The 13,461-nt window shown below is 41.3% G+C and overlaps 2 protein-coding genes across 6 annotated transcripts in view; one reads left to right on the top strand and one right to left on the bottom strand.

The window, feature by feature from the left end:
- LOC110533189 (lipopolysaccharide-responsive and beige-like anchor protein) overlaps positions 1-13,461 on the top strand; it is a 388,104-nt gene that overhangs the window by 195,578 nt on the left and 179,065 nt on the right. For all 5 annotated transcript variants that reach the window (XM_036933632.1, XM_036933634.1, XM_036933635.1 and 2 more), the window contains one exon: positions 1,922-2,058. In XM_036933632.1, coding sequence (XP_036789527.1) covers positions 1,922-2,058 — 137 coding nt within the window. The remainder of the gene's footprint in view (positions 1-1,921; positions 2,059-13,461) is intronic.
- LOC110534514 (protein mab-21-like 2) lies at positions 3,700-5,630 on the bottom strand. Its single transcript, XM_021619397.2, has one exon. The coding sequence runs from the start codon at positions 5,178-5,180 to the stop codon at positions 4,101-4,103; it is 1,080 nt and encodes a 359-aa protein (XP_021475072.1). The 5' UTR covers positions 5,181-5,630; the 3' UTR covers positions 3,700-4,100.

A 13,461-nucleotide genomic window follows, 5' to 3' on the forward strand; every position in this document is an offset into this window, starting at 1 on the left:
GTTAATTTCTATTTTGGGGCCTACCTCGGACTTCCTTTATGTTAAATGTTAAATGAAAACCGCAAATTTGTACTCGTGACAAGTGCGATATTTTGATACATGCGTCCCATGTGGGCCTATTTCATGATTGGGCATAGCGTATAGGTGCACTAGCTAAACGGTATTATTTTCACATTTTAGAATAGCACTATGGACCTTAAACATGTTCTGTGTCTTTAGTTGTTTATGATTGCTCTAAATGTGCAGTTTTCCTATATGAATCCATGTCGAATAAATAGTATAGGCTGAGATCAAAAAGACTATAGGCTTTGTCGTTAACAAGACTCAAACACATAAAATGATGTTGCTGTCCAATTTCTTATCCACTTTAAATCCATTATCTCACACCCATATTGATGTAAATGTGGCTCCCTATACCTGGAACTCCTATAGGCCTATTAGTTATGTTACTAATCGGATTGCATCCTATATAATCCTCAATTTCCCCACATCATGGCTTTCCACTATAACTTGTTCACCCACTGTAGACTAATTTAAATGCGCTCAGAGCGCAATTATATGAAAACACAACGCCCACGGTGACAATAGGGTTAAGGGGAGATTCCATGCATAATAAAGTGACATGGATTCTGAAATGAAGTGGAAATTGTCATGTGGGTCTCCTACTCCTCTGACTAGACAGACAGACAGACAGGACGCAGCGTCCCAGTACAGGCAGCTGTCTGTCGGAACAACACCAGGTGTAATTGAATGTCTCCATGGCAGTGATTGAAAAATGTTATTTCGCGCCCGGATTACATGCTAATGCTCACAATGCTCGGAGGGCTAGGGGGAGGGAGGGGTGACGGCAACAAATGAACATATCTGTTTATTCCATAGCCATCCGTTTCGGAAAGACGTGGGTGCTTTGGGGAAATCAAGCCTGGCTCTGAAGCCCCTTTCTGCCGCGCGGCACATCTGCAAATACAATGCTTCTGCACACGTGGAGCGCGGGGCAGGAGCGGCAAGAGCTTACACGTTGCTCCCTCGAGCGGCCTTCTCATTGTCATACTGGCATAAATTAAGATTGATGAGAGATTAAACAGATGTAGCACCAGCCCGCAATCAATGGGGCCTGATTGACAGCTGATTCTATTTTTTGACAAAGCTGGTCTGTCTTGGGTTACGCAGATGCTGATATTTTATTTTACCCAGCGGGTCAAACCACCTCTCCCTCCCTGTAGTCTAAAGAGGAACTGTTCAGATCATGGTGATTCTGGTTTCAGTGCTTACAAACACGCCATATTATATCTAACTCGATCTAGCAAGGAAATTAGGTCTAATAATAATGCTAATAATAATTGTGAAATGTAAAATTGCATTCTTAATTTACACAAATAATTTGCATGCAGGTTTAAGCTAGAAATTATACAATTGAGAATCAGATGTATTTTTCTTCTTGACCTCGCATCTGATAGATAGGCCTATACAACCGACCCATCGCCTTGAGCAGGGCTCCCCACCCTCTTCCTGGAGATCTACTGTCCTGTAGGTTCAGTCCAACCCTAATTTAGCGTATCTGATTCCGCTAGTTAAGGTCTTGTTGAGCAGCTAATTAGTAGAATCGGGTGTGTTAGATTAGGGTTGGACTGAAACCCCACAGGACGGTATATCTCCGGGAAGAGGGTCGGCAGCCCTGGCCTAGAGCAAATATTTTCCCTCATTAAAAATGCATATGTGGACTTCTCTATATTGTTATGGTATTTTCACGGAGACAAAAAGAGCCATCAGTCAGTGCGTGCCCTTGTTGAGTTTATATGTTTACTTTTACACGCTGTTGCCCTTTGAAAAAAACTCTCGTTTTCTCGAGGAGGGGCAGGGGGTGATTTTTGTAAAGCGGGCTAATGTTTGCTTTCTGGCCCGTGCCGTGTCTGTCTCCTAGGCCCTGTAAACATGAGCACTAGCGCTCAGCTGGTCGCCCCGGCGGTGGTGGTGAAAGGAACGCTGTCCATCACTGCGTCTGAACTCTACTTCGAGGTGGATGAAGATGAGGCCAGCTTTAAGACGATCGATCCAAAGGTAAGAGAAGGGCTTTAACTTCCATTGATCCAAAGCAGGCCCTCCCGCCATTCTGTAAATACTGCTTTCAAAATGTCTCAGGCCTTTCTCTCAGTCCTTCCCTGACCCCAGCACATCAAAGTCATGCTTTTCTACAGCCTAATTGCTTTGTAAAGCCTTTATAATAATTTAGTAAATAACTCCAACCATGAACATGCGTAGACTAAAAGCCTGTAGGCTATTGCATGACGACTGTAAGCAGCCTCGACTTCTGCGATCATCATCAGGTCAAATAATTATTGAATAATCCAAATGTAGATCGCTATAATTGAGATTATAACAACCGTATAGGCTATGATGCTGTTATGTGGTGTGTGTATTTGCGTCGTGAAATTTAACATTAAGCTATAGCTTCACTCGTGCTTGAATTGCATTGGTTTAGTGGGCTACGTCATTGACAACATCACGTCTCTCTGAAAACGGGTGTTTGCGCTGCAGAATCGATACACAAAGGCCTCCGAGCCTGCAGAAGCACCACAAGCAAACGTTTGAAAAATAAGTTAGTCTATCGCACATCATAATACAATGTGCCTGATACAGAGAGAAGACTAGGCCTGCTCTTCTTCATTCGGGTCTTTCAGTTGTTCGTGAAATACAGCCCAGGAATCAGGAATAGTGCGTTGGCCAATGGCTTATGTTGTGGTCAATTTTGTTGAGAATAAAAACCATGAAATGACTTGAATTTATTATTCGACACCTTTGAAATGTAGCCTATATGACTCATTTGAATATCCTAAATAACAGGCTATAGTAATTAGTATTAATTTCAAAACATCCTCTTTCTATTTGTATTCAACAGTTCAGTGATAAACCAAATAGGCTGCTGCTAATGGATAGCCTACTGTACTAATATTCCCGCGTGGTGTTTAGTCGCTCGTAGCGAAATGGGCCCCGACTTTCCCTGGCTAGTCATTGAGTGACAGTTGTGTATCTTTTTTTCAGCAGTCTGCGCCCAGGGTTATTGGCAATAACAGTTATAATCATAATATAGTTATAATAACAGATAAGTTCATGAATCAACATTTGAGGTTTTGATTTTCATGCGTTAATATTTTTCTATTGTAACGGCAAAGGAATTAACCTGAAATTAGCAATGGTCTATTCTGGTGAATGGGCCTACTACAAGTGGTTGTTGTGTTTCTCTTTATCCTCAGGCTATAATTCATCGGAGAAATTGCACATCTCCCCAATAGTTAATACACAGTAATAACAGACATGCATACCGGTGTGTTTAAATATTATTTTTGCAGCCATATAGCCTATCGACATCAAACTGTCGAGTAAATAGACGTTTTCTTTTGTTAAAACAATTTTCATCAAATTGAACTAAATTATAGTGTGAGATATTAATTATTCCAAGACGAAAATTAATGCATGTTCTCTGATATGCATAATCATGCAGAACTCGTATTTTGTATCAAATTAATCTAGGCCCAAGATTTACCGAATGTAAATGTATCAACATTCCTTTTTTACGCACATTAATTCTGTTTTTTTTCACACAGGAATTGATTTCACGATCCTCTTTATCTCGTAAATATACATGTGTATTACTCTTACTAAACAATGCCAGTACTCAAAACATGTATACAAACACAAGGCCAAGTTGTAATGTCATTTCTTAGTTTTATTAACATTTCAGTTTGTCACATAATGGAAAATTGGAACTTGGCACACTACATTTTTATTCTTTCACTTAAAGATTTTGTGCATATAATTTTAAATAAACATTTATTCACTTTGTGAAAACATTTTAAAACAAAACAACAACAAAAAGTATTACATTTAGCTTAATGTACCTTCACGTTCTCTCTCTCTGAAGGGCAATGTCCCATTACACTCCGTTGTAAAAGTTTTTTTTTGTTTGCTTGTTTTTAATTTCTCAATTGTTTCACATTGCTCGGAGAAACCAAGATCACGACGTTTTCCTCTCTGAAGTGATCTCAAAAAACGTCACCTCGGCCCTAAATAGCAATAGTATCACAATCAGACAATTCGACAGTTTATAATTTGTCCAAACTTTTTGCATTAGTGAGGATTTCCCTCGCCAGTCTCCACGTCTGCTTTGCGGCAGCTTCCAGGGCCGAGTGGGGCTTCCCCTGAAACAGGTCCAAATTTGGTAAGAAATAATGGGGGCATCTGCGGCACTGCAAACACGAGATGAGCTGCAGCAGAATTCCGTTGATTCGATCTCCGAGGCAGGACTCATCCCAGTCGGTCTCTCTCGGGTGTTTCTCACACTCATACAGCAGCAGGGTCTTCATGTGGTAGCTCTGGAGTGGTTGACCGGGTAGCTCGAGATGACGGTCGCGAAGAGTCTTCAGGACCGAGAGGCATCTTTTCCTGCATCCCGCCATCAGGAGCCTATTCTCGGCCTCGCTGAACTGCAAGACCCAGGCGTCACTCTCAGCCGAGCTCTGTTTCCCGGTCAACGAATAGCACTCTTTGGAGAGCAGGTTAAAGCCCTCGGCCTTGACCTCGGCCACCCGGTTCGGACCAGGCCAGGGGATATGGGGCATGGGCCACTGGGCAGCGCTCCTAGGCCAGATCCCTGTGCACTTGAACGCAGGGGTGATCTGAACCACGTATCTCTCCCGGATCCTTAGTTTTACCTCACTTGTATCTGCTACCATTTTAACCACGTCACGGTAGCTACACTTATCCACCGCTTGCGCCACCAGAGTCTGAAACCTTGAACGGATCTTCCGGGCGGAAAGGTAGCCCGAGGCCGTTATGAACTCGACCCAGAGAGACATACTTCTTTTGCGGCCGTCGCTCAGCTTCAGTACAGCGCAGCCGGGCAGAGAACCGTCGTCAACAAAGTTGAACACTCCCATCTGGTTGAGGTAGAGGACCACCTCGAACTCGTTGGGAGCTATGACCTCCATCCCCTCGAAGCGCGCCTCTATCTCGCTGAGAGAGGAGATGAACCGGGGTTCCTGCACCTCGACCTCCTTCAGGACGTCCGACACTACCTTACACACCTCCCGGATAGTCTTTGCAATGGCCGCTTTTCGAGTTTGGCATCTCTCGCTGTAGTATTTGTTGAGCTGGTAGACCAGCTTTGCCTGCGTCGCGATCATGTTTGGGCAGAGGTCCGGGCTGTACACCGGAGAGTCGCAGTACGTTGACGGATCCAATGCTTACCGGTAAAGCCAGAGGCGAAACGCTCTTCCCCAAGCAATGGAAAAAATATATAATTAAACTTTTTTTTGCGTACACAGCGGATGGACGTCAGACAGTGTCGGAAGGAAACCGATAGGGATGCAACGTAATAGGCTACTAAATATCAGTCCAAGTCATATGCAGTAGGCAGCCCCAGAATGGGGTGGGCTCAGTGTACAGTATAATACCGTCCGTGTCCTCGCGCTTGCAGACCCTAAAGGATAAAGCTCTGGTCGTGACCACTCATCTCTCCTTGTCGGTTCGGTTGAACGTGAAAACTACGCGTTATTCTCCTACCTTGTCCCACTGTTGTCCACACTCAGCTGTGCGAGCTGGACTTGTGTAGTTTATGAATGGTCCCCTAGAAGAGTGAAAGGGGTCGGGCTTCTCCTCCTGCAATCAACGGCGGAGCTGTCAGTGCAACCAGCCAATCAGAGGCCTCTCCGAGAAGCACTCTTTCACGAGGGGCACACTTTCGCTCTCCAACATCCTGCGCGCGGAGCCTCTGCTCCCAGGTCGAGATATAGGAAGATAAACGGTTCCTTTTCGTATACACAATTTGTGCTCTTTTCGTATACACAATTTGTGCTCTTTTCTACGAAGTATATTTAATATGTTTTAAAGACAGCTGTGTCTCTTTTGCCTTGACCCAGCCTTTTTTTCCCAGGTGTGCACGTGCTCAATATAAAATGGAAACATTTAGAAGGAGAATAGGTTGCGCATTGAGTGATGCTGGCTACCTGACAAGGGAAGTGTTTATTTACTGGCTCGCTTCATGTCTGAATGGCATCAATTTGGAACTCTTTTGTTTTTCTATGGCAGTTAATGAGGCTTGATACTACTTTATAAACATTAGCACTAATGTTTTAATCGCTTTTGACAATGTAACCAATACTTTTTTTAAATGTTATACATGTATCCTATGTATGAATTATTGGACTATTCGTGCATTTGCATATTTCTAGTGAATTGCTCATTTATGTATACCAAGCAATTTTTGACTGATGTTTTATGACATTTATGCGTCAAGAAACAAGAAAGACTAATTTTATTAGAAAGCGGGTCTCCAGGCTGCGGGTTCAACACGGTGTGTGATAATCAGGTTAACGAGATAAATCGAATGTTCAGTGAGTGTACAATATTTCTAATATTAGTGTTTTTTTCCATAAAATAGCATATCATTATTTTTTCCTGATTTTGAGTATTTTTTCTCTCCAGTATAATAGGCTAGAAGTTGTTCACATTTCAAACCACTTGTCTTAAAGGAAATGCTTTTTGTTTGTCATTTTGTGCCTAGTGGTTTCATCTTGGTGTATCGTGACAGTAGATTATAGGCCTGAATAGTTAAAATCACACCCAGTAATTTCCCTCGGATATCGGATTAAGTGCAACAACCTTCCCCTCACTGAAATGTGGTTTATTGTATTCCCATACAAATTTGGCCTACTAATTTCCCTAATATTCTATCGGCTAAATTAACATCATATTACTTCCATATTTGACCCATTTCATGCCATTGCACAATTTAAGAACGGATAACAATTCCTCCTAGAATGGATGCGCACTACACGCACCTGCAGTGCAAGTTTTAGCACGCGTGTAATTATAAAATGTGATGAACGATGATAAGACTATAGGCCTATTATTCTAATTAACATCGTAAGACCCTTTGAGATGTTAACGTGGTATTCCCAATACTATGTTTGGGGCCTGTTTTATTGCAGGCTATTTGCCCTTGTCGTTTTATAAAGCGCATGTTACATTAATAATGCCTAATTCAGAAAAAAAGCTAAAGGTCTGATGTTTATATTTTCACATTCATATTACAACAATTTAAATATGTAATTGATTTCCAAGAAGCTCAAATATATTTTTAAATCACTCTAAAGACATAAACAACCGGCTTTTTCTTTCTCATTGTGCGCTGTGCGTGGTTTTCCAAAAATGCACCTACTTTTAATCTGGTCATCGCTTTATCGGCGCGTGAACCTTGTCGGTGATGAATAATAAACGGACAGGCGTTCTTCGCGCGGGCCCGGGATTGTAATTGAAGTCCTCTTATCACCTCAGACTTCATGTTAGATGACTTAAGAACCAATCACCGTCTCCTCGCGGGCACAGCACCGAGACGCGCGGGGAGAGAGACTGGTCCTCAGACAGTGATGCTGCAAAAGAATGGCCCAAAAAGTAACGCATCGGTTAAATGAAAGCTACTTAAGTTAAAGTCCTGTTTGCAAAACTATTGATCTATCTGCAGCTCTGAAGCTTCTTTGCCCGTCCTCCCGTTGTAGACTACTCAAGTTAATGAGGCGCAGGTTGTTAGGAGCTTTGGCATTACATTCATTAGCGAGTCAATTGGACATTCTCTGTCCAGTGGACGTCGTTTTTATGTCGGGATCCCTCGAGGCTTTTGGCCTAATTAGACATAAGTGTTTTAATTGCAACGACTTTTGGCTATTTGGAGCTGGAAATATCTCCAGGTCCTTGTTGTGGTGTTAAGCAAAGCACCCAACGATGCAATGACGCAGAGTTAACATTGCTTATCAAAAATCTATATTGATGATATGAAAACCTTCTTTCGCGTTCTTATGTACGTTATGAAGTTATTTCAAATGTATATTTGATCCCTTTAAAAATATATTATCATACAATAGTCAGCGAAGCTAATTTAACACGTGTTTAGACATACGAGGGAAAAACCGCTTACGCAGATTGTTTGGCTCTTTAAACAGAGACAGACTAACATTTTAAATGTAATTGATGGTGATATTAGTAAATGACTGAAACACTATTGTCTCAATGTTATGCAGGCTTTATACAGCCAATGCCTTTTCTTGTAGTTTAGTATTACAAAAACACAACGATTATTTCCCATTTTGGAGAATATGCTTTTTGCGCCAAATATACATTATGTTTCCCACATATTGGTCAGCATGACCACGACACACAGGTTAAAAGACTGAAACGTCATGTTCTCAATTTAGCTTTAGTTTCTCATTCTCACCACATTCATTGTAGCATCGGGTTTAGCTGAAGTCTGGAAAATGCAACCGCTGAAAATACAGTGTGGATACTGAAATAAGCCACAAAGTTGGCAGAAACCAAGTGATAAAGTGTTTTTCAGTTTTTCTCTGCAAACAGTTTTTCTGTAAAAGTTTAATTCTTTTTTTAAACAGTAAAATGGCAAATGCCTGTGGACTTGACGTTCTCATAGATTCCAGTAGTGTTGATGAAGCTACTAACACTACAGAGGGTACATATTACTGTAGTGCAGGAGATGGGGTTGGGTGATATTTGGGGAGACATCTTCTATGATATGCTACTCCAGATATTGCAATATCTGATACAATTGTTTTGCGCAGTTAATGAGTAAATCATTCCAGCCTGTGCTTATTTATGATCATAACTTTAAATAAACTTTGTATTATGAAACAGTAAGGCTTAGTTAATTAATTTAGACTTCATTTTCAACATATTTAAACAGCCTAACTGATAAAACTTCACAGTTTTTGATTTGAAAAGTTAAAATCGAGTCGTCTTGCACTTCCCGATATATCGTCATTGTCAAATATCACGATATTCAATTTGATCATATATCGGCCCAACCCTAGTAGGAGACCTCGGGACAGATTCACAAAACTCACTGTCTTGATTAACTAACTATAAGCCTAGATGTTGAAAAACTATAAAACTGTGGTTAAGGGGTGTGTCTGTTGGGTATTTTAATTTAATTGAAGGATTTGTTTTATTGGCTATTTCCTGGTTCAAGTTAAGGAATGTAACCTCAAGTCTGTGATTATTTTCACTTATGATGAGTGTATTTGGTGTTTACACATATACAGTGCATTCGGAAAGTATTCAGACCCCTTAACTCTTTCCACATTTTGTTACGTTACAGCCTTATTCTAAAATTGATTAAATTGTTTTTTCCCCCTCATCACACAATACCCCATTATGACAAAGCAAAAACAGTTATTTTTTGTTGTTGTGCAAAATCTGAAATATCACATTTACGTAACTATTCAGAGACCCTTTACTCAGTACTTTGTTGAAGTACCTTTGGCAGCGATTACAGCCCCGACTCTTCTTGGGTTTGACGCTACATGTTTGGCACACCTGTATTTGGGGAGTTTCTTCCATTCTTCTCTGCAGATCCTCTCAAGCTCTGTCAGGTTGGATGGGGAACGTTGCTGCACAGCTATTTTCAGGTCTCTAGAGATGTTAGAAGCCACTCCTCAGAAAAAGGCAGATGACAGCATGATGCTGCCACCACCACCATGCTTCACCATAGGGATGGTGCCAGGTTTCCTCCAGACGTGAAGCTTGGCATTCAGGCCAAATAATTAAATCTTGGTTTCATCAGACCAGAGAGATCCCACACCCTCCCTTTTGTACACTCGTTGTTTGTTTGTTACCTATGCATAGTCACTTCAGCCCCCCCTACATGTACAGATTACCTCAACTAGCCTGTACCCCTGCACACTGACTTGGTACCGGTGCCCCCTGTATTTAGCCTCCTTATTCTTATTGTGTTACTTTTTATTACTTTTTATTTTAGTCTACTTGGTAAACATTTTCTTCTTCTTGAACTGCACTGTTGGTTAAAGGCTTGTAAGGTAAGCATTTCACGGTAAAGTCTACACTTGTTGTATTCGGCGAATGTGATAAATACATTTTTATTAGATGTTTTTGTCATGGTCTGAGAGTCTTTAGGTGCTTTTTGGCAAACCAAGCAGGCTTGTCCTGCCTTTTTCTGAAGAGTGGCTTCTGTCTGGATACTCTACCATAAAGGCCTAATTGGTGGAGTGCTGCAGAGATGGTTGTCCTTCTGGAAGGTTCCCCCATCCCCACAGAGGAGCTCTGTCACAGTAACCATTGGGTTCTTGGTCACCTCCCTGACCAAGGCCCTTCTCCCCTGATAGCTCAGTTTGGCCCGGCGAAGGCCTCTGTGTTCTTGGGGACTTTCAATGCTGAAGAAATGTTTTGGTGCCCTTCACAAGATCTGTGCCTCGACACAATCCTGTCTCGGAGCTCTACGGACAATTCCTTTGACCTCATAACTTGGTTTTTGCTCAGACATGTATTGTCAACTGTGGGGCCTTATATAGACATGTGTGTGCCTTTCCAAATCATGTCCAACCAATTGAATTTACCACAGGTGGACTCCAAGTTGTAGAAACATCTCAAGGATGATCAATGGAAACAGGATGCACCTCAGCTCAATTTCGGGTGTCTCATAACAAAGGTTCTGAATACTAATGTAAATAAGCTATTTCCTTTAAAAAATATATACTTTTTAATACATTTGCAAACATTTTAAAAACCTGTTTTCGCTTTGTCATTTTGGGGTATTGTGTGGATTTATGGAGAAGAAGAAAAATGTATTTCATCAATTTTAGAATAAGGCTGTAATGTAGCAAAATGTGGAAAAATTCAAGGGGTCTGAATACTTTCTGAATGCACTGTATAGGCATGCTATACATACATACACACACACATCACATCACATCACATCACATCACACACACACACACACACACACACACACATACACACATGCAATCTGGTAATTTTCTCATGATCCTGCATATTTGGTATTTTTGCATTAACCATCTGTTATATGAACCTGTTACAAATCTTTGGTTTATAGTTGGAGTGGCATTCATGTCAGTGTTGTAGTCAACCTACAACATACACCTCCTATCTGTTGTTATTAGCAATGTTCTGGATCTGGACTAGAACCGTAGTAGAATTGACGCTGTCAAGAGACGAGATAAGCCACATAGACGCAAACGTTCATTTGGAAGTTTCTAGCAAAAATACTTGAACTCTAACCGAACAGGCAATGTTACATTAGGTACCGTGTGATGTATGGTTTACTTACAACCTTGATTTATTGTGAAGATTTAAAAAATGCAAAACTGTTGAGATTTGACATTCTTTTCCCCTGAATCATGCCCGACTGGAGGAATAGTTGTACTCAAAGACCCTTGGCGTGCAGCTTAAGAAAGAAAAAAAGAACGGTTAAGGGTTTTTATTTTAGACTGCAAGACTGTTTAATATCAAAAGCACAGTTCAGTCCCTGAGAGATGAATACACGCCCCCAAGTGTGTGTCCCAAATGACACCCCATTCCCTATATAGTACAAGAGCCCTATGGACCCTGGTCAAAAGTAGTGCACTATATAGGGAACATGGTGCCATTTGGGATGGGACACACTCAAAGTCGTGAAAGTGTCCAAATGTAAAGTAACATGCTAACTGTAGCTTAATGAAATATATGGTGACAGTAAGTATGACTTATAAAGACAAATTGTAAATACACTCTGAATGTCAGACAGGGTCAATATACACATATCTGGAATATAAATTCTTGCCTTCATAAGCGACTGAAGCAAAATTGTGTGAACCGGAGTTCAACTGATTTCACACTGTCATGACAACACTGCACCTATTATGGGCAACGCATGCAAAGCTAGAATGGTATTTTTGTTGTGTGGGTTTTTGGTGTTCAGGTAGTGTCTATGCATGGATGGTATTATTGAGGTTATATTTGGTGTAGTTAGTCATCACAACATCCTGTAGTTTCAGAGTGTGTGTGTGCGTACACATGTGTACGCGCTTGTGTGTATTTTGGCCCCATCCTTTGACCTCTCCTTAATTCATACGAACATTTTGTGTGAATCATGTTTTGGACTCATCATTCACTATTCGTTTCAAAGTTATCACGGCTGTTCCCTTAGCGTGTGGATCTAGAGGGACTTTTTTCAAGGAAAGGCTCGCTTTTGGCGAAGTAAGGCTGCTTATTTTTAAGGCTTGTCACACTTTCCTCTAGGGTTGATTTGTAGGAACAGAACGAAAACAAATAGACTCAGAGCCATAAGGTTGATCCCTCTTAGCCAAACAGAGTTCATTTCCGATAGCCTCCTTCAGAATCCATCATGTTAGAGTACACTACAGAACTGCAGAGATTCTACAATTCGGTTTCATCTCCGTGTACTTCCGCTTTGGTGTCTGTGCGCCTTATATGGTATTTTGGATTCTGGCGTCTATTTGAAGTCATCCAAGGCCATGTTCAGTGCATCAATGGTGTTTATGCTAATCATGCAGATTTTACACGTTAATACACATGCTATAATGATTATAATAATTTGGGGGATTTTATGTAGCCAATATATGCCCATGTTATGTTTTAGGGTAAGTGTATAACTAAAACTAGATTTATTACCGTCAACACAAATATGATAGTATTCATGTAGCATAACGTGACACGTGTTATTGGACCAATCACAGCAGAGAGCAACTCCGTACCTGGGAGAAATAAAAACATGTCATAGATACTAAACGGCTTCTTTTGAGGCTCTTTTCAGCCTTTTTTTTTTGTAGATTCTATCGAAGTCATCTTTTATTCTCTGCCTATTTATCTCGGTGTGAAAACATCCCACTTTATCAGACGGCGCCTAAAGGTCTTTCTCTGGTCTGTATTGAATAGAGTAAAAGAGGACGAGGCCTGCCTGAAGAGTCCGTCTTTGATCTGAGTCTGTGTGACGACTCCACAGTGATCCTCTCACTCCACCAGGACAGGGTCCATAACCCCTCTCTCTCACTTCTGCTTTCTGACAAGCACTCCTTTTTCTGACTCACTCGCTCTCGAAAGTACCCCCCCCCTCCCCTCCCCCCAACACACTACCACATCTGCCCAGCTACTGAAGAGGCTAGCTAGTGAGCTACCAGATTACTCAACCGAGCCCCAAGGGGTTATGGGATATACGGCTGCTGGTTTGTTTTTTTAGCACCTCGCTGGCGTACAACACAATGTCGCCAACCATCCCTCCTCGTGTGTGTTTTGCCTCCATGTATATTCTTAGTTATCTGTTTTCAATGTTGAAGGGAATCTTGACGTTCATACAATCTGCAACTTGACCTGAACATTGGGTCTAAGTAGTGAGTCTGGATAACTCATTGGAACTTGTATGGCAGGTATATTTGCTCGTTGAATGTATCTAATAGATGTTTATAATGGTGGTCATTCTTCTTTAGTGAAATCAATGATGACCAAGATGTATGTCATGGATAAGCTCTCTTATGCCTGTCTGGATACAGACTCATGTTCTTAGACGTCTCCAGTCGCCCCACTGTGAGTAATGGAGATATTTGAAGTAGGAATTCTGACAGAATGAATAACTTCTCCTCAGTGAAT

This window comes from Oncorhynchus mykiss, chromosome 10 (assembly GCF_013265735.2).
Source record: "Oncorhynchus mykiss isolate Arlee chromosome 10, USDA_OmykA_1.1, whole genome shotgun sequence".
In the NCBI taxonomy this organism is placed as follows: Eukaryota; Metazoa; Chordata; class Actinopteri; order Salmoniformes; family Salmonidae; genus Oncorhynchus; species Oncorhynchus mykiss.